The sequence below is a fragment of the Anomalospiza imberbis genome, chromosome 1 (genome assembly GCF_031753505.1).
Source record: "Anomalospiza imberbis isolate Cuckoo-Finch-1a 21T00152 chromosome 1, ASM3175350v1, whole genome shotgun sequence".
NCBI classification, from domain to species: domain Eukaryota; kingdom Metazoa; phylum Chordata; class Aves; order Passeriformes; family Viduidae; genus Anomalospiza; species Anomalospiza imberbis.
The window spans coordinates 75,145,139-75,166,166 of record NC_089681.1 but is presented as its reverse complement, the minus strand read 5'-3'; the positions used below and the strand labels follow the sequence as shown (position 1 = coordinate 75,166,166).

Here is a 21,028-nt window from a genome sequence, read left to right as displayed (position 1 = left end):
GTGTTTGTAACAGTTACAAATGGGAACCTGACCTGAAAGATCCCAGCCCTTGGACCATCTTCGTAAAAGGACAACAGCACATATTAAATAGCATTATAGTCTTTGCTAAACAGAAAGCAAGTCCACAATAGTATTTACATGGCACTGAAACACTCTGTTCTCATGCAAAGAGTTGTTTAAAAAATCTTAATGACTTAAGTGATTAATTTGGACTAATGGCACTTGACTGTCAGATCATGCTTTGAATGACCTCGAAGTGCAGTAGTAGCTGTTGTTCTCCTCAGGGAGCTGGGCAGGAGGAGTACAGGTCAGAGGAAGGGTTTCCTGTGGGAGCTGGCCTGCCAATCTGCTCACCAGAGTCTGCTCAGAGGAGCTCAGCACTGAAATGCCCCAATTTAGCTGAAGTATATTTTGTTTGTTTTAGCAGGACATTCAGCAAAAATTGACAACATTTAATCCCGTCTGCTGTACTGAGGAACTTGTATACTGGAATCACCTTCAAAAAAAGCTGGAATTAACCAGTTTGTGTTCAGTCAGTTGAAGAAACACAGTGCAGCTCCTTATTAAGACTTCATAAGATGACTGATGTATTATACCTGAATAGATGAACACATACCCTCTAAAGTAAAATGTTGTTAGCAATGGGTCATTTTTTTCATTTAAACAATCTTTTGGACAAGATTAATTCCCCTGTCTCTTTACAGAACACTTCAGTGTATTTTTATAAGTTTGCTTTCATTTTCAGAAAACTTTGTTCTCTACTAGTAATATAAGCAAAAAAACTACCTTAATTTATTGAATTAATATTGTTTAGCAGGACACCAGTAGTAAAATGTTCCTGTGTCAGTTGAAGATAAGAAAATATAATTATGGCTTGGGTTTAACACTCTGTGCAAGGAGTATATAGAGTTAGGGATGAAAGGTTGCTTATCTGTCACATGGCCCCACCAGTCTGCTATGCAGTCCAGTGGGAAAGGCATATCCAGCCTCATCAAATGCTGATGATTTAAACATATTTCTTGTACAGTAATATTACAAAAAATCATCTTCGTCAGGAAATAAAAGGAGGAAAGCTGTGAAATAAGATGTTTTTTCAGCTTTTTATTCCACACCTTCCCTTGGGAAAAAGCCAAAACAGGAACAGCAAATTGGACGGATGCACTGTTAATAAAAATTGAAGTGTCAGATGCAGGTAGACGAGGCTGGGAAGAAAACACTTTAGGAATTTGAGAAGCAATCATACACAGTATAATACAATTCATTTTGTTTTTATAAATAATGTATTTGAAGTACTGGAAGTATGATAATTGAAGGAAATTTTTGGATTGGGAAATGTTAGCTACTCTTTAAGGCTGATAACTGCATTCTCCAGCTTCAATTTAAAAAGGAGATCTGTCTCTATATCTTAGAGATTCCAAGGGTGCCAAATCCTCAGCATTGAAGAGATGGTCAAGTGTGATCTGTTAAAGGATGTTAGCCACAGTACCACATGTTAGTGAGCCTAAATCTGTGCAGCACCTCTGGATTAGCAATGGGAAATAGGGTGCATATGGATATCGACAAGCTGAAGAGATTTCTGCTAGAAAAGCTTTGCAATATTTGGAGCAAAAAGGTGGTAGGTGAAAATTCTCCCTGAAGAATGGACTATATTTGTAGATGCATCCTGGTTTTGCTTTTTCTTTTGTGGAAGTCTTTGATGCAAGGACAGTTTTACATGGTATCCCAGTGATTCATTTAAATTGCAGGTCTTGTTAACTTGGTCAAGGCCACATGACAAAAATACAATTATTTTAGTACACTTAATGATTGCATAGGATCGAAAAGTGGCACAGGATAGAGCCCAGTTTTACACAGTCACCTTTAAAATTAGCCACATAGGTCATTAGGATGCTGTGCTGTGAGTTTAGTAGTGCTGGCCGTTCTGTCTTTCCACATACTCCACATAACATTCATAAATGTGTTACATTGTGTGTCTGTAAGGCTAATCAATAGTGCATTGTGTTCCACCACAGTTCAATAGCAGCTTTTAGAGGTTTTGCCATTGGTACTTTAATATACTTAACTGTGAAATTTCCTTTTAACACTATTTTGTATATTGGAAAGAGAAAGGGGTATGAGAAGGGGGTGTTTATTTTCATTGTCAGTATATGTCCTCCTGAAATTTCTATGTAAAATAAAAAAATTACACAAACATTTTTAGTCTAGATACTATTTAAAATCCTTTATCTCTGTACCATAATAATTCAGAAGAAAAATTTTAAAACCTACTTTTTTTGTATAGGTCTTCAGGTATAAAATGTTTGCTTCAGAGAAAAACTGTATCATTATAATCACTCCCTTCTGCACTGTCATGACTTCTTTCTTACAACAGAAACCCGTGAAAGCTCTGAAAGGGTAGACCTGCCTGATTGGGGTTTGCTAACAGTTTACACCCTGGATTTCATTTGATTAAGTTTCAAGATGATCTCCTGGTTGCCTATTTGTCCTTTGATATCCAGATCCCTTACAGTTGTACCATTTTATAGGTTCTATATACTACCTTTTTAGAAACTACCAAATAGCCATATTACCTATATTTTGATTTACATATCTTCAGGAATGTAACTTTGGGTTCTTCCACTTTGACTACTACATTCCAAGTTACCCTGAAAATTACAGAGTGCACAGGCTTCAAATGTGTGTGGTTACAGTTGGGAAATCAGGAGAGTTTAGAAGCTCTGTAATTACAAACTCTATGTTTATGTGGGTGCAGTCCTGATCCACCACATCATGGTGTCCTCCTGTCACTGCTGCAGTTCTGAGTAGCGTATCTGCATGAAGATACATAGAAAACTGTGTACGCATAATTCAAAACAATCCAGCATAGCACGAAGAGATCTTTAAACCAGTAACATGAGATCTGCTGACCTTTCTGAGAGAAATGTGATGGAGCTTTGCTTGAACAGATGTCTAGCTACAAAGTGGGAGCATGACACCATCAGTCATTTTTAGCGAACGTAATGCCTCTGCTTCTTCTGGCCAGGGTTCGTGACTGTGATCAGTGGAAGCGTCTGGGTTGTAGAGTGTTTTGGCTAGGTTTTTTTTACAATTACTAGGCAACAGTTTATATATTTGCTCAGTTATAGAAATGATGCAATAGGCAATCAGAAGGATGTGAGTAATTTTTTTTTTTTCTGAATGCCCTCAACCTTATTGACGGTAGTTTTAGAATGGAAGTGTAGCACTGTATATCAAACTAAGGCTAAGTGATGGGAGCATAAAATGTTATTCTTTCTAAATGACCCACAAAAGCCTTTGAAAGTATTCAGAGTTGGCTACTTATCCCCAAATGAGCACTTGGACACCAGTCTCCAAAGCTGTTTTGGCGGGAAGTACAGGGTTCACATTTAAGTGATGTACTAATATTATGCTGAAATAGATTTATATTCTTGGTTGACTTATGTCATAGTCAGGCACTTCACATTTGTCATCTACATCACTTCACGTGTCTTCTTTTTCCCTTTTTATCTTTAAATGTGACCACTGGAAAATTAATTTCTCTGGAGTATGCATCATTGTGTGCCTGTTTCCTTTTGATCTAATGCTGGCTTAATAATTATCTCTGTTTTTACAGGGCCAACTCTCTGTCTTTGTCTACATATATTATATGTTGTACCTGCAACTATAGGATGTACCTCCTTTCTTTCTCACTCCCCCTTCACCAGGATCTGTTGCTTCCCCCTTGTTCCAACCCTCTGGCCTGTGGGTAACACTGCTATTTAAGTCAGCTCAGGGTAAAAAGACAGGAAAAATAGATATCACCAAGGCTGGTAGTTGTTGGGAGGTGTGAAAAAGAAGAGGCAGCATCTGCATCTGGTGGTCACACCAAAGATCAGCAAGCTGACTTTCTTACGCCTCTAATTGCCTAAGATCAGAATAAAGCTTCAAAATAGTCCCTGGTGTTCCTTGTAAAATAGAAAATTGTATCTATTATAGAACTAACAAAGGTGTCTTACGATTTCTTGTGGCCTAGAAGCGACTGCCAAGTACTCTTTTTGTGGAGTTCAGTAGTGGGTTTGCAAAGTTTTGAAGCAAATTTCACCTGTACCATCCGCTCCTCTTGCTTGTCTTCTTGTCCATGTACCACATGTGGACCACAGGGCCAAAGCATATAGCAAGATATTTTATCTGCACTGCAGCTCATGCTTTCAAAAACTTGGCTAAAGAAAGCATCACTATCACCAAGTGAGGCAACTGCAGAGAACTTTCCCTGCAAATGTGCACTTTTTCTTCATAATTTGCATTTTTGTTTTTGAATTGTTACTAGTTACCCCATTGTGCCTTGTTATAGCTCCTTTTCTTTAATCTATTTTGTCTTTATATTAGTGGTGAAAATAGTTTGCATTTTTATTGTACTTTCTGCTTTTGTCTTTCCCCCCTCTGTTTTTGCTGTCAGCTTAAAATTATTAGAGTATCTACAGTTGTCCTAGGTATTTCAAAGCTCTAATTTGATAGCAGGCATCAGGCCTGTTCATTTTTGCTTTATGCTTCCACAAAGTTCTACTTTGATTGTCAACAATTTCAAATAAAGGGTAGGAGTAAAAGTCTGTAAAAGGATTTTATTATTCAGAGCACTCTCCTAATCATAGTTTTCAGTAATGGAATAAATGGGAAGCTCTTAAAATACTTATTATTAATGCTGTAGAATGGTTTACAGAAGGTGGAAGCAGTTTCTTTAGGGGGAGTAGCCTGTCCATAAAAATTGCAGTTCCCAAAAGCCAAAACCCTTGTATAATACTTTCCTGAAGCCACTAATTATCAGAGATGATGGAAATTGAAATCTCTGCTGTGGGTGGGATGCAGAGAGAAAGTTCTGTGCAACGTTGCTCATCCCTCCAGCTGGGTTCCTGCAGTGAGCTCTCTGAGTTATGTTATGGTTTTATTTGCATCCTCTGTTGCAGGCAAATATCTGCATTTAGTGCCTTGAATGGCTGGGAAATTGCAGAAGTCACCTAGTCCAAGGCACAGGGCTCTGTGCATTTCAGGGCATTTTAGGCACACTGTTTTAAATAGCTCATTTGTTTTCCTCAAAGGGGAGGAAAAACCCCTCACCCTATTTTGTAGTGTAAGAGGAAATCACACCACTGCAACACCATAAATACTATAATGCAGTCAGGAACAGGGCACCACCAGTTGTGGGGTTCGGACTTTAATGAGCCTTATCCCGTGGCTGAAACCTCTGTTTCATGCCGGTGGCGGTGCCCGGGCAGTGTGCCTGTGTCCCCGCCGTGTGGCCAACGAGGACAGCCGGCAGGGAAGGGTCTCCGCGGAGCATTTTTGACCGAAATCGTGCCTTTTTTACAAAAGCGAGGCTGCAGAGACCGCGTGTAGCTGATAGGGGTTGGGAGTTTGATGTCTGTGCACCGACCCGTGTACAGTCATTTTTTCATAATGTAGATTTTTATTTATCTTGTAATTCAATCTACTTGTGACAAAACGGTTACTATTAATGCATTAGACGTGTAATGGGCTATATATCTCAGTGAAATGACCAGAGTTGCTCATGACTGGCTTGCATTCACTGTGATCAAAGCTGTGTGTACTCAGCGGTGCGTTATGCGAAAAGTAACTCAATAAAGCTGGTGTAAAATTGTCTTCAGATTCTCACTGTTTGCACAGTGGTCCATCCACTCTTTGTGCCAGTTTGACTTGACATTGCCTGGCCTGTGCATGTCTTTATTATTATTTGTTGTTTCATAAACCAGCTTTTTTTAGATGCTCTGTTTACTCCACAAAGGTATATGATGTGACCATTTAAGCTCAGTATTGGATAAACTCATCAGCCCTAAGTGTGATAGACACATATGCTGTCCCATGGTTTTCTGAAAATTCTTTGGTACAGGCTTTTTTGGGGGGGTTGTTATTTTATTAAAAGAACTGAACAGTCATAAGCTAAGCTTTAGAAACAGTCCTTTCAATATAATAGAAAAACTAAAATTCAGTAGGAAAATTAATGTAAACATCAAGACTCCAAAAGCAATTTCTTTTTTTCTAGGTTGAGTAGCTATTTCATCATCATCATTTGCTGAACAAAATAAAAATAGAAAAGAAAAAGCACATGGATTAAATGCATAAAATGAAATTCATTAATATGTGTTGCCATCTTGTGGCAATAAAAATTACTGTGGTATATTTTTAAAAGAAAAAAATAGGATTTAAAAACAAGTTTGGGGTCAGTTGCTTGATTTAGATGACAACTGTGCCTTCCACTCAATATCTTCATATGACAAGAATGAATAAACAGTAATTTTTTATGGTCTGAAAACTGCTACTACTGAACAGATTTCCTTTTAGTTAAGAAGATTAAATTAGCTCAACATAAAATATGAAGAAAGAAGCACAGGTGTCTCTAGCACAGCAACAAACATTGGATTGCTAGAGGCTAAGAATTTACATGATGTTTTCAACCAGTTTCAACTTCCATATGAACTGTAAACAAAGTCGGGTATTTCTGTTTGTTTTACTCAGCTGGAAAGTCACCGATTCCAGTCAAGACTACAGACCCAGAATAAATCAGTGCATTTCAGAAACACTGATGAATTTATTTGTATTTCTTCAAGAAATGTCCCACTTTAAGGAACAAAACCCTGGCAAGGTAAGCACTCCCCAGTAAGATTTACAGTTCTATACGATTTAATAAAAAGGTGAGAAAGATTTAGAAAAAAAAAACAAATGAACAAGCAAAAAAAAAAAAAAAAGAAAACGTACATTTTGACACATTCAGTCATGAGTTTCTGCTTTTTTTTTTTTTGCTGTGAAGAATATGAGTAGGTAGTTAGAGGGAAAAGTTGTTCACAGTAAAGTTTATAGCAATACAGTCCATCCCCTTACAGCTGTTGGAACTTTACCAGTTATCCCATGGACTTTTTAAAGGAAATTCAAAACACCACAATTTAATAAAAACTTGAAAAAGCAAATAGGCATGTTCCTAAGCACAAACTTTTTTTCTCAAATAACTGTAGTTTTCAGTAATAGCTGCATGAAGAGAGTTCCTCATACTTTATTGTGGCAATTTTTCTTCTATACACTAATAGTTGGTGATTTTCCCTTTTTTTACTAGAAAGACTGAGCTGGAGAACCCAGCTCATGAAGAGGGAAGACAAGAGTAGGGCTTTTTTTTTTCTCCAGGTTGGAAGAATATAATTATTTACTTCTAGTCAAACATGAAGCAGGTTTTTTTCCCAAAGAGAAATATAAATAAAGTAAACGTATATTATGATAATAATAATAATAGATTACATTTTTATATTTGTATTGCTAAATACAAGTTAAAAGAAGACTCTTTTAATCTCTCATAATTTTGCCAGAAAATATTTCCTGAAATCAGGCCATTCAGAATTAGCAAATAGGAAGTATATAGCACCGCACTCAGATATTAGCAGTTTAGACTGAAAATAAAGATGAACTGGATGAAAAAATTGAAAATTATAGAAGAATGAAAATTATCTAGAAAAAATTAATAAACTATATAAAGAGCAGTTGTACGTTTGGACAATAAAGTCATATTTAAAAGAAGTTTATAGTGAAGTAAGGACATGCGTTATCAGTAATGTGGTAACATGACAGTAACTGTATGTTAAGAGATATCTAATAGTAGTTTAGAAAATACAATTTTGATAGCATGTTTTCCCTTCTTTTCCCTGACCTCATTCTCTAAGCCATGCCATTATTTTACTGCTATAATAAGAAGCAAATTAGGCAGTAATGCTGTGTGCAAAATTTCTTTGAATTAACCATATTATTGCAATTCAGCTCCAAAAACAAATGGATCCTTTCTGCAAACTTTCAACAGATCAGTTGAGCACTGTGCACTGTTATGTCTCAGTCACCACAAAGGCCAAATCTCAAATTTTATATTGAAAATTCGGCTCAACCTTGTCATTAACAGGAGTGCTAGAGCAGCCAACAAGCATCAAGAGATTGCTTGCTAGCATATGAGAGAAAACAGTTTCACAAAGTAATACAACAGGAGAGAGGGCTGTAGCTGGAGGAAGGATGTTTTGCGTTTGTAGACATGCAGCAAGCATGCATTGTAATATTGCAATTAGTTAGTTGGGTTTTTTCCTGCATATAAATTGTCCAGCCTATTTTCACACAATGAGGGTATAACTCCTAGTAATTTTATCAAATAAACATGAGCTTTTTAAATCTTTACAGTAAATGAATAAAAATAGCATGTTTTTATGGCAGAAGAGGGGGTGCATCCCTAATTATCCAAAAAGGACTGTTTGAGGCTTATTTTCACCAGAAGTGTTAAAAGTAATTCCCAGTTTTAAAAAACAAACTTCAATTTTGCACTGCATTCTAGATTTCATTAGCATTCAACATCTTCGTTTTGCAAAATGACCTAATCATTTAATTGAAAGTGTTAATGGTGTATTTTAATGTTTTTGCCAGTTTTGCCTACTAGTCTGCAGCATATGTACATTTTTCACTGTCTTGGGAAGTTACATTCCTGGAGTTGTCCTCTCCTATGTCTTGTGTAAGTATGGTCTCTTTTCCTGTCACGATTTGTGTATGTGTGTAGTGTTCATTATTTGTTCTCTGTGTAGGGACTATTTATTTATTTATTTATTTATATACCTGTTTACACACTCATGCAAGTTTGCAGAAGACGCCAATCTCTGTGGTGCAGTTGACAAATCTGAGGGACAGGATGCCATCCAGAGGGACCTGGACAAGCTTGAGAAATGGGCCGGCCTATGGGAATCTCATGAGATTTAACAAGACCAAGTGCAAGGTGCTGCTCCTGGGTTGGGGTAAACCCTGGCATCAACCCAGTCTGGAGGATGAACAGATCCAGAGCAGCCCTGCCCAGAAGGACTTGGGGATGCTGGTGTATGAGAGGTTAGACATGACCCAGCCATGTGCACTCACAGCCCAGAGGGCCAAACGTGTCCTGGGCTGCATCCAAAGCAGCGTGGCCAGCAGGGGAGGGAGGGAGGGGATTCTGGTCCCCTACTCTGCTCTGGTGACACTCCACCAGGAGTCCTGGGGGTCTCCAGCACAGGAAGGACATGGACCTGTTGAGTCCAAAGGAGAGGACAAGGAGATTATCAGAGGGCCCTAGCACCTCTCCTATGAAAATAGGCTGAGCAAGTTGGGGATGTTCAGCCTGGAGAAGAGAACACTCTGGGGAGAGGCCTTTCAGTTCCTAAAGAGGGCTTTCAAGAAAGCTGGGGACAAACATTTGAGCAGTGCCTGCTGCAATAGCACAAGAGGTGATGGTTTTAAACAGAAGGAGGGTCAATTTAGGTTAGATATAAGAAATAATTTGTTTACAATTTTTTGTCTTGTGGAAGTCAGCTTACAAGATTTTGATTGTGTTGATTCTGGCACAATGTTGCACAGTCACTTTCATCAAGTTGAGATACCAAAACCAGACTAAGTCAAGATAATGATTGATGTTATAATGACCATAAATCATGTCTTACTGATAATAGAAAACATGTCAATTGGTATGTATATAATGGTATTTTCTGTGATGGGTAGGAATGGCTCCTGAAAACTGGATTTTACCTTAAAAGTGTCTGACATGGGTATTTCACAATGCATTTTTATGTAAAACTAACTGTATTATGTAAAGTTAGTAGTTGTCTTATGCAAAGCATTGTTTAAGCTTTTTTGAGTAACTTCTTGTACAGCAATATTTCAATACCAATTTTTTTCTCTGTCTTCATTTTTATCACAGTATTGTGTGCCTTTTTATGTCCCTTCCTTAAGTGCAATGAACTTGGACAGAAACTGTGCAGCAAAATAAAGGCTGTTCTGATGAAACTAGATTTTGGAATAGTGGAATATATCAACCAGAAGAAAAAAGAGAGATCTGGTGAGTAGTTAATTATAGTCCCATATATTATTATATAATATTATTGTATTTCTGTATGCAGAGCATTTTATTTACCTTGCAGAAAGTTGAGTTTCTCCTGAGAAGCCAGCTGTAGAAATATTTTTTGCTTTGAACCTGGCTACTGTTATTAGCTTTATAAGGAGTGACAATGTATGTCAAATATCTGGGTATGAAAATAAGAAAATTATTACTTCATGGAAAGAAATAAGGGACGCTCCTAAGCTCTTTGTATGTGATTAGATGTACTGCTTTTAAGATTTCAGAAAAAAAAAAACCACTTGCTGTAAGCTTGCAATGCTTACAGCTCTCTTTAGATAAGGCAAACTTACCCAGCAGAGAGACTCACTCAAGAGTCTCAAAGTAAGTACATAACAGAATTTTCAGTAAGAGACCAAGCTCTGTTCCTGTATCTAAATCTGCCTTGGTTTTACTCCGTCCAGCAAACAAAAAAAAAAAAGTAGTTTTCTTCTCCAAATATTCCAAAAGCATATAAGAATTGCCACAGGATAGCAGCTACAAATTAATCCGAGTTTCTATGTGGAAAGGGGAGAAATCAATTTAAAACAAAATCTCACATATCTCACCCAATATCTTTCTAATACTGGAAACTTTTAGATTTTAAATAGTAAAGCTATTTCAAGGAAAATCTGTATATGAACGGTGTTAGTTTGTTTCTTGTGCATGCTCCAGTTTTTGTAATTAAACTTTTGCAGTGTAACCACACTATTTGCAGGTAGCCTTCCCTTTTAAATTTGTGCTACATCAGTAGACTTAATATCTGCTTTAAAGCATCCATTTCTTGTAACCATAATACAATTCATTATACAATGTGCTGTTTCTAGACCCAAGGAGAACCACCATGTGTCTTTTCCCCTTCTCTTATATGTAATGTGATAGTAATTGAAAATAAGGAGTAATGCATTGGAAATTTTCTTTCATGCATTATTCTGCTTGTTCAGTTTTTAAGTGAAACTGGCAGAGAAAAAGATCAGACTATAGTTTAATAAACTTCATAAGCTAGCACTGGGAAAATGGTTGAGGTTAGATGTGTTCTTTCCTGCATTTCATCCTTCAGTTTAATTTAACACAGACAAGTTCCCTACCTTGCTTTGCCTCTTGGGTTCACCACATGGGCTCACAAACCTTGTGTTGGCACAAGAGAGGAAAGAGCAAGTTGCAGGAAGAAGCAACCAAGAACACTTTGACTGTGTTTTTCATTTTATATTGGTTTAAAAGATTCTCAGACAGAGGAGACAAAATTTGTATCTGCTTATCTGTAAAGAACAACATTCTACCAGACTTCAGAGGATGCTGAAGTCTGCATATTTGTATGCATATTTGCATATGACTGTGAATGCAGGGTAGCTGGGTGTTGGTAGAAGAAGGGGTTTGTGAATGAAGATTACATACAATTATCAAGAAAATTGCACGTACTCATGTAAAAGTAATGTGGTGGGATAACTACACAGCCTGTTCTAACAACACATTACTCCTGTGCATTTTACTAGCAGTGTAGTCTAAAAGAGAGATATCTATTTGCCTGGGCAGATGACATTCTAGTGAGCAACAGAGACTCCTGAAGGAAGTACAGTGCAGGTAAATAGATCTACTGGAATATATTCAGAATAACATTCTTTCTCCCACTGTGGTTGCTGCATTTTGATAAGCAGCCAGTCTCTCAGTCAGGCTTGTTTCCCTGGTAGCATAGCACATAAGGGATGCACTGTGTCAGCAGGTGGAGAGTTATTGTGCTACACAAGCTGTGTGACAGAGAGCGCACACTGAACCTGGAAATCTGTTGTCATGAGTAGGATAAAAAATATATCTTTTTTCTTTCAGAAACAGCAAAAACAAAACCCACAGAAGATGACAGTGAATTAGACATATCAGCTCTGTGTCCTAAGGTGACTTTTTTTCAGTCAGCCCTGTCTTACTTTTAAAATCTAAATAGATAATGGGAGGCTATCTAGATTGCTGTCTCTGTTCTTCTGTGGAAGACTTTGCCCTCCCCAGGAGGCTGTTTTCCTGAACTAAGCAGTATGTTTTAGAAGTGATTCGCAGTCTCCACCTTTAGCCTTATACTAATCAACCTACTCCATTTGTGACTTCTGGCCTTCAAGGTAATGGTTTCATTGCCCTCCTGAGCTAAGAATGTGTTTATTTTGTATTGGCTGTAGAATGATTACAATAATATTTAAAAGCAAAGGTGGTTACTTTTATTTCCAATACTAAAACTGCAATTGATTTTTAGCAAATTAAAATACAAATGGGAAACATTAATAGAAAACTGTAGTGGTTCTATGTAATTTGTCAGATATTTTTGTAAACACTTGTCTAATAATTTTCAATGATGGTGCAAATAGGTATATTATTTATAAAATCTTTCTAGATATGTATGAGAACACTCAAATTTCTCATTTTTCTTCTAGTATTCTAAATGACAGTATGACAAAGCTTTTTCTGTAATAATCAGAATACCAGTTGATATTTTAAAAATCATCTTAATAGGAATTATTATGCAGTATTTGATCAGTAGTGTATAAAGCCTGACTTCAACAGGGATTGCTTTAGAGGTAGTTTTGTGTTGGGGGAAAAAAAAATCCCATGGGATAAAAATTTGTAGCTGGCATAACTAAATATTGTTCAATAAATTGGTAAAGGATAATGACATTTTTGTTCCACTAATTTTTGATGGTCTTATAGATATTGGGCTGGTTTTTCTGGTTCAAGTTTACTCATTTTGTTACATTAAGCCATTTTGTATTTGCAGGCTTATTTTGCTTTCATTACAGTAACTGGAATTTTCAATGCTTCTTTAGTATAATACAGCCTGTAGTTATTACAAAGAGGGATGTTTCTAAGCATTGGGATGCTTCTAAGCATTGTATAGTATTTTCATGTTTCTTCAATTAAGGCTTAAATAGGAGGTGCTATATGTTGCTGGGGTTTTTTTTCAGTCTCTAAGCATTGGCTTTCTGTAGTGTGATTTTTAAAAATATATAATAATACCATGTATGGGACTGTTTTCTGTGTAGGTTAGTCCTGCAATTGTTGCCAAAGAACTGTCAGTGTCTGACACAGATGTCTCAGAAGTATCCTGGACTGATAATGGGACCTTTAACTTATCCGAGGGGTATTCTCCACAGACAGACACATCTGATGGTATGTAACAGCTTCATCTATATCACCAGTGGATTCCAGACATGCAAGTTACCTCAAAATTATTAGACAATTTGAGGACAGAAGGTTTTGGTGTTGTTACTTTTCTCTCTGAAATGAATTTAAGGTTAATCTTAGTGTTTTGTATAGTTTTGGATACTTCTTGTGTAAGAACTGTCCTCATCATAAAAATGTTAAAGTACATCAGCAAGTGTCTAAATAAATAAGTAGCGCCTGGTAAAAACAAACACATTCAATACATGCCAAATGCAGCACTCTCTTCCACCAAACCTTTTAAGCAAATAAACCTTTTAAAATTACTACCATTGCTTTTGTGGGTAAGTTAAGCAAATAAAAGCTGAGAAAGAACAGTGAATACACTGACTTGTTAAACAGCCAATTAAAGAAAGTATTATCAGGTTTTACTACTAGAAATGAAGACAGCCAGCAATGAGCCTATGAAGACTTTGACTAGAAAAGATTGTCAAGCACTTGGCTTGATCTTGACCAGAAAAAAGTTCTTACTTTTTATGGACCAAGCCATCAGTAAACACTTCACTGAAATAAAGATTAAGAATGACAGTAGTTTGATGTAATCTCACCTGTGGATCTGTTGCTCTGCTCATCTGGCATTTCTCCTAAGAAAAGTTCTTTGTAAATGGCAAGCAGGATGATACTACAGGCCAAATTAATAATTTCAGTTATTTTCCTAATATTTCAAGTTGTAAATAGGCAGCATTCTATGATCACAGAACCATAAGTTGTAAAAAGCAATTGTCATTCATCTCATCTATCTTCTTATCTAAAGCAGGGTCAAAGCTCTTCATTAAAGCTTTATGAAGTTTCTCAGGGCTGTGACCACTTGAATTCTGAACACCTCTAGTGGTAGAGATTCAGCAACTTCCCTAGAAAGCCTTTTTCAATATTTGCTTACCCTCACAATGAAGAGGTTTTCTTCTCATAGTGAGTCAAAATTTCCCCATGTTCCAGTTTGTGTCAGTTTAGTCTGATCCTTTCACTGTGCACTAGAAGAGTCAGGCTCATCTTCTCTCTACCTTCCCATTCAGCAGTTAAACTGATTCCCCCTTTGCCATCTTCTTTTCGGGCTAAACAAGGCCCATTCTCTCAGCATCTACCTACATCCTGTTTTCTAGCCCCCTAAATAATCATGCTGGCCCTCCATGGGATTCAGTCCTGTATGCCATTGTCTGTCTAAAACTGGAGAAGTCAAAACTTGGCAAAGTACTTCAGTGTGTACTCTCAGTTGCTGAATAGAGGAGGAAAATCCCTTCCACTGACTTTCTGCCTTCAATTTTGCTACTAGAGCTCAGTGTGGTTGGCCTTCCTTGCTACAAGGGCATATCACTGACTTGCTGCCTACAGAGCTTTTTCTGGAAAGCTGCTTTTCTTGTTATCCCCAGCCTGTACTGATGCACAGGTTATTCCATCGCAGATGCAAGACTTCACATTTGCTTTTGCTGAATGTCATGATGTTCCTTTTCAGCCTGTTCCTTTCTCCAGCCTGTTGAGGTCCCTTTGAAGGCATCCTGACCTCCAGAATATCAAATACCCCTGCCCCACAGCAATTCCTTTCTGCCCATGAACTTGCAGAGTGCACTCCAGCCTGTAATCCAAGTCATTAATAAAAACCTCAAACAGTGCTAGTTTCACTCCCTGTGACAGACACCAATAACCAGCCTCCAGCTGTACCTTGTGTCGCTGCTGAAGCCTTTGACCCCCGCAGTCCGGCCACTTTTCCACCTACCTTAGAGTTCCCTTAACCTGTTTGCTCACCAGCTTGGCTATAAGGATCATGTGGGAAACTCTACTCAAAGCCTTGCTAAGTGAAAAATAACATCAGCTCTTCTTCTCCATGGAGCATTTCAGCAAATGGGACATACAAAGAAGTGCAAGACCAAATGGGATGCATTCAAGGACTGGCTCATCTCCTGTCAAAGCTCTGTGCATTTGGGCACCACTCTGCATGCAGCACAACCCTTCCTCCTCACCTTCCCAGCCTGTCTTTCCTAAAGAAAATGGAGAAAATGACATGAGTAATTTTTAGGATTTATTTCCTTAACCCTTATGAATGCTCCTACAACAAACTCCTATTGCTTCTTTTCATTGAAAGTAAGTTCAAACTGATTACTTTTTACCTTCTCATTCAAATACTTGATGAATATATTCGCTTGTGCTGATTTAGGCTCTTCCACAGGCCATGTGCTCCACATGTAAAACATACATGGTATGTTTTACACATTTCTAATAACAAATACTGTGTCATTCATTAATGCAGCCATTAAAATCCAATGTTAATTACACCCTGCTTTTTATCCTTTTGACAACATGAAACAATTCTGATCATCTCTAGAGTTTCCATTTTCTGTTTCCTTTTTAATACAAGCATTGGCCAAGAAAGGAAGAAGAAATTAGTCTTTACATTGGTTTTATATCTTTATTTAAACAGATAAACATTCTTTCTATTACTCCATATGCATGTTAAAAGCTTGTAACACATCCTTACATGTTTACATATTTGTAGTTTAAATATATTGTTAAGAGAAATAAATTTTAGGACTTCATGTGGTTGGTATATTTAGAAATAGCTGTGTTGAAGATTTGCATGGGTTGTTTCATTACAGATAGATACCTAAAAAAGTTAGCTTTAAAAAGTTATTTTGTTCAAATAGTTAGGTTGATACCAGCTGATCTGTGGTGCTAGATTTATGACCTCAAAACCATTTTTTTTTAGATGTCACACAAAGCTCCTTCTAATAGCGAACTACTAGAGTAGGGATTAGTAAATGTATTCGGAAGAACACTTGATACTCGCATTGTTACATGTGGCTGCCGTTTGGGGAAACCTTTTGTGAGTGCTAACACTGTTTTCTTCTGTTAACCCTGTAATAGATTTTGACCGACCTAGTGATCATGAAGAAGCTTTCGCTAGAGATCTTTTAGAGTTTCCCTCTTTAGAAAATGGTGCCGGCACAAACGATGACGATGACTCAAGCATTGGTTTGCCCACCCAGAAAAAACAAAGGAAAGAGCAAACTGATGTCAAGGCGGATCATACTTCCAGAGAGAGTAAAGAGAGACCATCCACTGCAGGGCTGTCCTTGCCCTTGACCAGTGACCAAACCTTTAATTTAATGAGTGGAATTGCTGGCGATGTCATCACGGCTGCGGTGTCTGCTGCCATCAAAGACCAGCTGCAGTCCCTACAGCAAGCTCCCTCACAGGCAGCGCCCAGTTTGAGTGAGGAGACAGACACAGAGGAAGCCGATGATTTTGAACTGCTTGACCAGTCTGAGCTGGAGCAGATTGAGAAAGAATTGGGACTTTCACAAGGTCAAGAAGCAGAATCCCAGGAAAAGAAAAAGTCTTCAGGCTTCCTTTCAAATCTGCTTGGAAGTCATTAACCTTGAAGTTGCAGCTGGTAACACAGAAGAAACTAAACATAAAACACAAAAAAAAAATACCATCAAATACTACAAAACAAAAAACAAACAAACAAACAAAAAAAAAAAAAAAAGAGAAGAAAATTCTGAGCTGTAAGCTTTAACTATCCCTTTAGATGTGTTGTAATAATTTCCCTTATGCAGAGTGAATTAACTGGATAAGTATCAGCTAATACTGATAGTTTAATGTTTCTGGTAGTTATACCTCAATGTAATAGCATGGAAATGAATTCTCTATCCACTGTTTGGTTGCAGATGCGTGGTGGAAGTCAGTTGTTCAAAATAGTTGGGGGAGAGAATTCTTTTACCTTTTTGCCAACCATCTATTTTGGGGTCCTGAGCTAAATTTCCAATATCAGCAGTTTATTTACTCTAGTTTTCCAATCATGTAATACAATTAATGACTCATATTGTGAGGGCAAGTTACCAGAGGGCTGCAGTGAGATGAACTGTATCTCACCTCCTTCAATCCTACCAAAAAGTATGGATCCCTGCATTATGTGTAATGCATCTCCTATATATGAAACACATTAACTGACACAACTTGAGTTTAAATATGTGTGCAACACTATAAACCCCCTAGACTTCATACTTAAAACATTTGAATTATTTTGGATATGGTGATGCATTTCCAAGTTTTTTGCTGTTATAGGCTTGTAGAGTTGTAAAGTGGCATGTTATAGGACCACCTGCCGTATTCCTCGATGGAGTCTGGTCCTTGGCAGTATTGCCTATGTGAAGTCAGCCAATGAAACTTTATGTTTAAAAGTTAATATTGTGTAAACTGAACAACCTTTTTGGGAGCAGGTGAAGGTAGTTATTGTTTGGAGTAGAGATTAGAGATTAAAAAAAAAAAGCAAAAAGGCTTTTTAGGTGCCACTTCCTTAATTTGAGATTCTGTAGGTTTTGGTTTGGCTTTTTTCCCCATGATAGCTGCTTCTACCTGCAACAAAAGTTGTGTTGCAAGGTGATTATTTTAATATACTTAGAAGCATTTGGTGAGGTCAGTTGCTAGAGAAGACACTCAGAATCTTCTTCTTGGCATGTAATTTAAAACAAAAAAAGAACTTGTTTAAATTATTTGCCAGTTTAAAGTCCACACATGCTGAGTGAGTGGCATGGAATCTCAAGCAGATAACTTATTTTTCTAGGGCTTTTTTGTTCACTTGTGACAAAACTGCATTGCAATACCAAGCAATAGTAATCCAAGAGATAGTAAGAAATAAAGCTAGCTTTTTTAATGTGATGTAAACCATTAGCAAGTTGAGGGACCATGTCAGCTGCTACTACTACTCAAGTAAATTTCCATTTGCTGGCATTTGAAGAGGTAAATACTGTCATCTAGGACCCTCAAAAAGTACAGCAACAGATGATAAAAATCTTCCACTAACATATATGTGTAGGTAAACCTGTGTTTGAAATTAACTTCATTTTGTATTTTTTTTCCTTTTGAGGTGGAAGAATAGGCAGATGGCCAAAAAGAGTATAGCAAAAGGAAGGATGCCGAGATGTTTTGACACTAGCTTTATTGTTGCTTGTGCTTTTTGTGTCAGTAATGCATATTGACTGTGTTTGCTGTCCTTTACCAGTAAAAGGGTAAGCCTGTGCCTTCATTATCAAATACATTATGAAATAAGTGGATGCTGGACATAGATCCCACAAGACGCAGCTTTCAAATTACAATATCTCAACCTGAGTTTCTGGAAATCATTAGAAAACATGGCCCACATCACTTCCACAGCATTAGTTGTTAAGTTTCTTCTTTAGCTTTCACCAGGTGGTTGTTCTCATTTGGAAAAAACAAATTTAAAAAAAAAATCAAATACCCAACCAAAATTTAAAAAGCTTTTTTTGGAAAATCAGTGAGTTTAAGAAGTTCTCAGATGACTTAAAAGCCTCGTTTCCTTGCCGCACGTTTAGGACAATCTGTACAGTTAAAAGAGTACAAATCCAAGTTGCTGATGAAGCTTTGTAGGATGCCCAAACAACTGTGTGCTTCCTTGTCCAGGAGTACTGGCGCCAGAAGGGGAAACAGGCTGCGGGACAGGGAGAGGCAGGAGGGAGGGAGCAGTCCTTCACAGGCTTTTCTGGAGCAGATTGGCAGGACAGACTAGCTGGCTGTCAATGGTGGCATTGTAACAGTGTGCACTTTATAAAAAAACTACAGTTGTTTTATGGAAAATACTTGTGGTTATGAAGGTATGTAACACAGGGGCAGTCTTCTAGAATAATAGATTAGATCAGAAAGAAAAGCAGTTGGAGGAGTTTCTCAGACTTTTTGTAAATTACCCATTTTCTGGTTTCAAGATAGGTAAATAGATTGATTTTTCTCCATTATGACTCTTTTTTAATTTTTTTTTTCAGAAAGAACAAAACAACCAAAACTTGAACAAATAAATCATTAAAGTTAGGGACATAATTACTTATCTGAGAGTCTTTACAATTTTTTTTTCTGCTGTCATGATAGTCAATTACATTCAAGCCCCTAAGTACTGTGTAGTGGGAAGGATATAATTCTGTAACATTTAATATTCTTCCTCAGGTAGTAAAAAGATGTCTAATTTTCTGCAGGAAATTATCTCTTCCCTTCCACACAACCACTTGTAAGAAACACTTCGCGTGGACACACTACATTCCACTGCCAGCAGTTTGCCAGCAAAACACAAAGAAAATGTTTCTCTCCATTGTGGATCCCCTCCACACTGCCCTCATTTGGAAATCCCTTGAGAAAACTTCATTTTGCTGTATTATAGCAGCAGCCAAGAAATAGCAGTTCCTTAAAAATTCCTGTCACAGTGGTCTGCAGCATCTTTTACCAAGCACTGTTGTCACCTTCCCATCTGTCAAACAGATTGCCTGGGCAGGAAGACAGGCAAGGGGGTATAAGGCAATACATAGCTTTGAAACATGCGGTCTTTCCATGGAAAGCCTCCTTGCATGGGATAGCCAGTCAAAAGGCACAGGGGCAGCGAAGAGGGCATAGTGTGAGCCAATGCCATGGGGTAACAGTGTGTGATCCTGCCCTGCACTTGGGATCGGTGCTGCTTGTGTTGTGTGTGTATGTGCTCGTACCTGGCAGCAAAGGGCTCACCCTCTCGTGCCTTGCAGTGGCTTCTTCACGCATCCTGACAGAAGAAAAGGATGTATGTCAGGGCAGGGATGCAGGTCATTCTTTCATACTCGGAAAATTTCCCCTTGTGTCAGTACACTAGTGACAGGATCACCATCGGATTGATGGCCTTTGGTGTGTCAAATCTAGTGCAAAACCACCCGTTGCCAGTACACGGGGTTTCCATGCGTACGTACCACACACCTACTGACCACTCTTCTGTTTGTTAGTTGGAAAAAAATGCTGTTCTGTGTAGAGGAGGTTAAATAATTGTAACCCAAAGTAACAGGATCTGAAGAGATACTCGTTCTACTTGTTCTGTGTTCATTGTGCACTTCTTCCAGGCTGTCCCAGCCTTCTGAACAAATAAATCCCTGTAGTCTCCACGTCTGTTCTCAGCACATGAGCAGCGTCGCAGTCTGTGAGTAACCCCCACCCGGGCAACCAGAAACTGGAGAATTACAAAATGTCCGTATTTAAGTATTCTGCAGCACTTTACCTGCCTGATCACTGTTTTGTAAACATGGAACTATAATATTGATTGTTTTAATAAATATGTGTTAGTTTTTATCTTTCATCATCTCATTGTGCGTTTGCTCCCAGAAATGGAAATAAACCCTGTAACAACAAACGGGGTGACCTTACTACTCTCTACAACTACCTGAAAGGAGGTTCTAGCCAGGTGGGGTTTGGCCTCTTCCCCCAGGTAACCACTGACAGGACAAGAAGACAGTCGTAAGCTGCAACCGGGGAGGTTTAGGTCGGTCATCAGGAAGAATTTCTTCACGGAAAGGGTGATCAGATACTGGAGCAGGCTGCCCAGGGAGGCGGTGGAGTCACCGTCCCTGGAGGTGTTTCAGGAAAGACTGGGCGTGGCACCGAGTGCCGTGCTCTAGTTGACGAGGCTCAGTGATCGGAGACACCTTTTCCAACCCGATTCCGTGGAAACAACCAACCAAACAAAACAGAAAGAAACAAAACCAAAGCAAACCCGACCGAAGGCGAAAAGCCACGCCCGGCACGGCCCGAGGGGCGGCGCTCCCGCCGCTGCCGCGTCCCCTCCGGGCGCCGCCCGTGCCCCGCGCCCTCCGACCGCCAGGGGGCGCGCGCGGGCCGCCCCACCGGACGCCGCGCGGCTGCTTCCTGCCCGCGCGCCCCGCCCCGCGCCCGGCATCGCCCGCTCCGCCGGCCGCAGGTGCGTGTCCCGGGCGGGACGGGACGGGACGGGACGGGATGGGATGGGATGGACCGGCCCGGCCCGGCCCGGCCCGGCCCGAGCCAGCGAGGGTAGCGGAGGCGGGGGGCAGTCGGCGTGGCCCGGCCGAGCCGGCTGCGCTCCTTTGGGATGAATGCTCCCTGTGATCCCGGCCTGGTGGCTTCCGGCTGCTGCCTGCGCCCTGTCTTATCTCT

At 38.9% G+C, this 21,028-nt stretch overlaps 1 protein-coding gene across 7 annotated transcripts in view; it reads left to right on the top strand.

The window, feature by feature from the left end:
• Positions 1-19,848, top strand: part of RETREG1 (reticulophagy regulator 1) — a 124,255-nt gene extending 104,407 nt beyond the window's left edge. For all 7 annotated transcript variants that reach the window (XM_068197115.1, XM_068197107.1, XM_068197089.1 and 4 more), the window contains 6 exons: positions 6,508-6,634; positions 8,437-8,521; positions 9,731-9,868; positions 11,729-11,793; positions 12,925-13,051; positions 15,959-19,848. In XM_068197115.1, the coding sequence (XP_068053216.1) occupies positions 6,508-6,634; positions 8,437-8,521; positions 9,731-9,868; positions 11,729-11,793; positions 12,925-13,051; positions 15,959-16,470 (1,054 nt within the window). In that variant the 3' untranslated portion in view covers positions 16,471-19,848. The remainder of the gene's footprint in view (positions 1-6,507; positions 6,635-8,436; positions 8,522-9,730; positions 9,869-11,728; positions 11,794-12,924; positions 13,052-15,958) is intronic.
• The last annotated feature ends 1,180 nt before the right edge of the window (positions 19,849-21,028 follow it).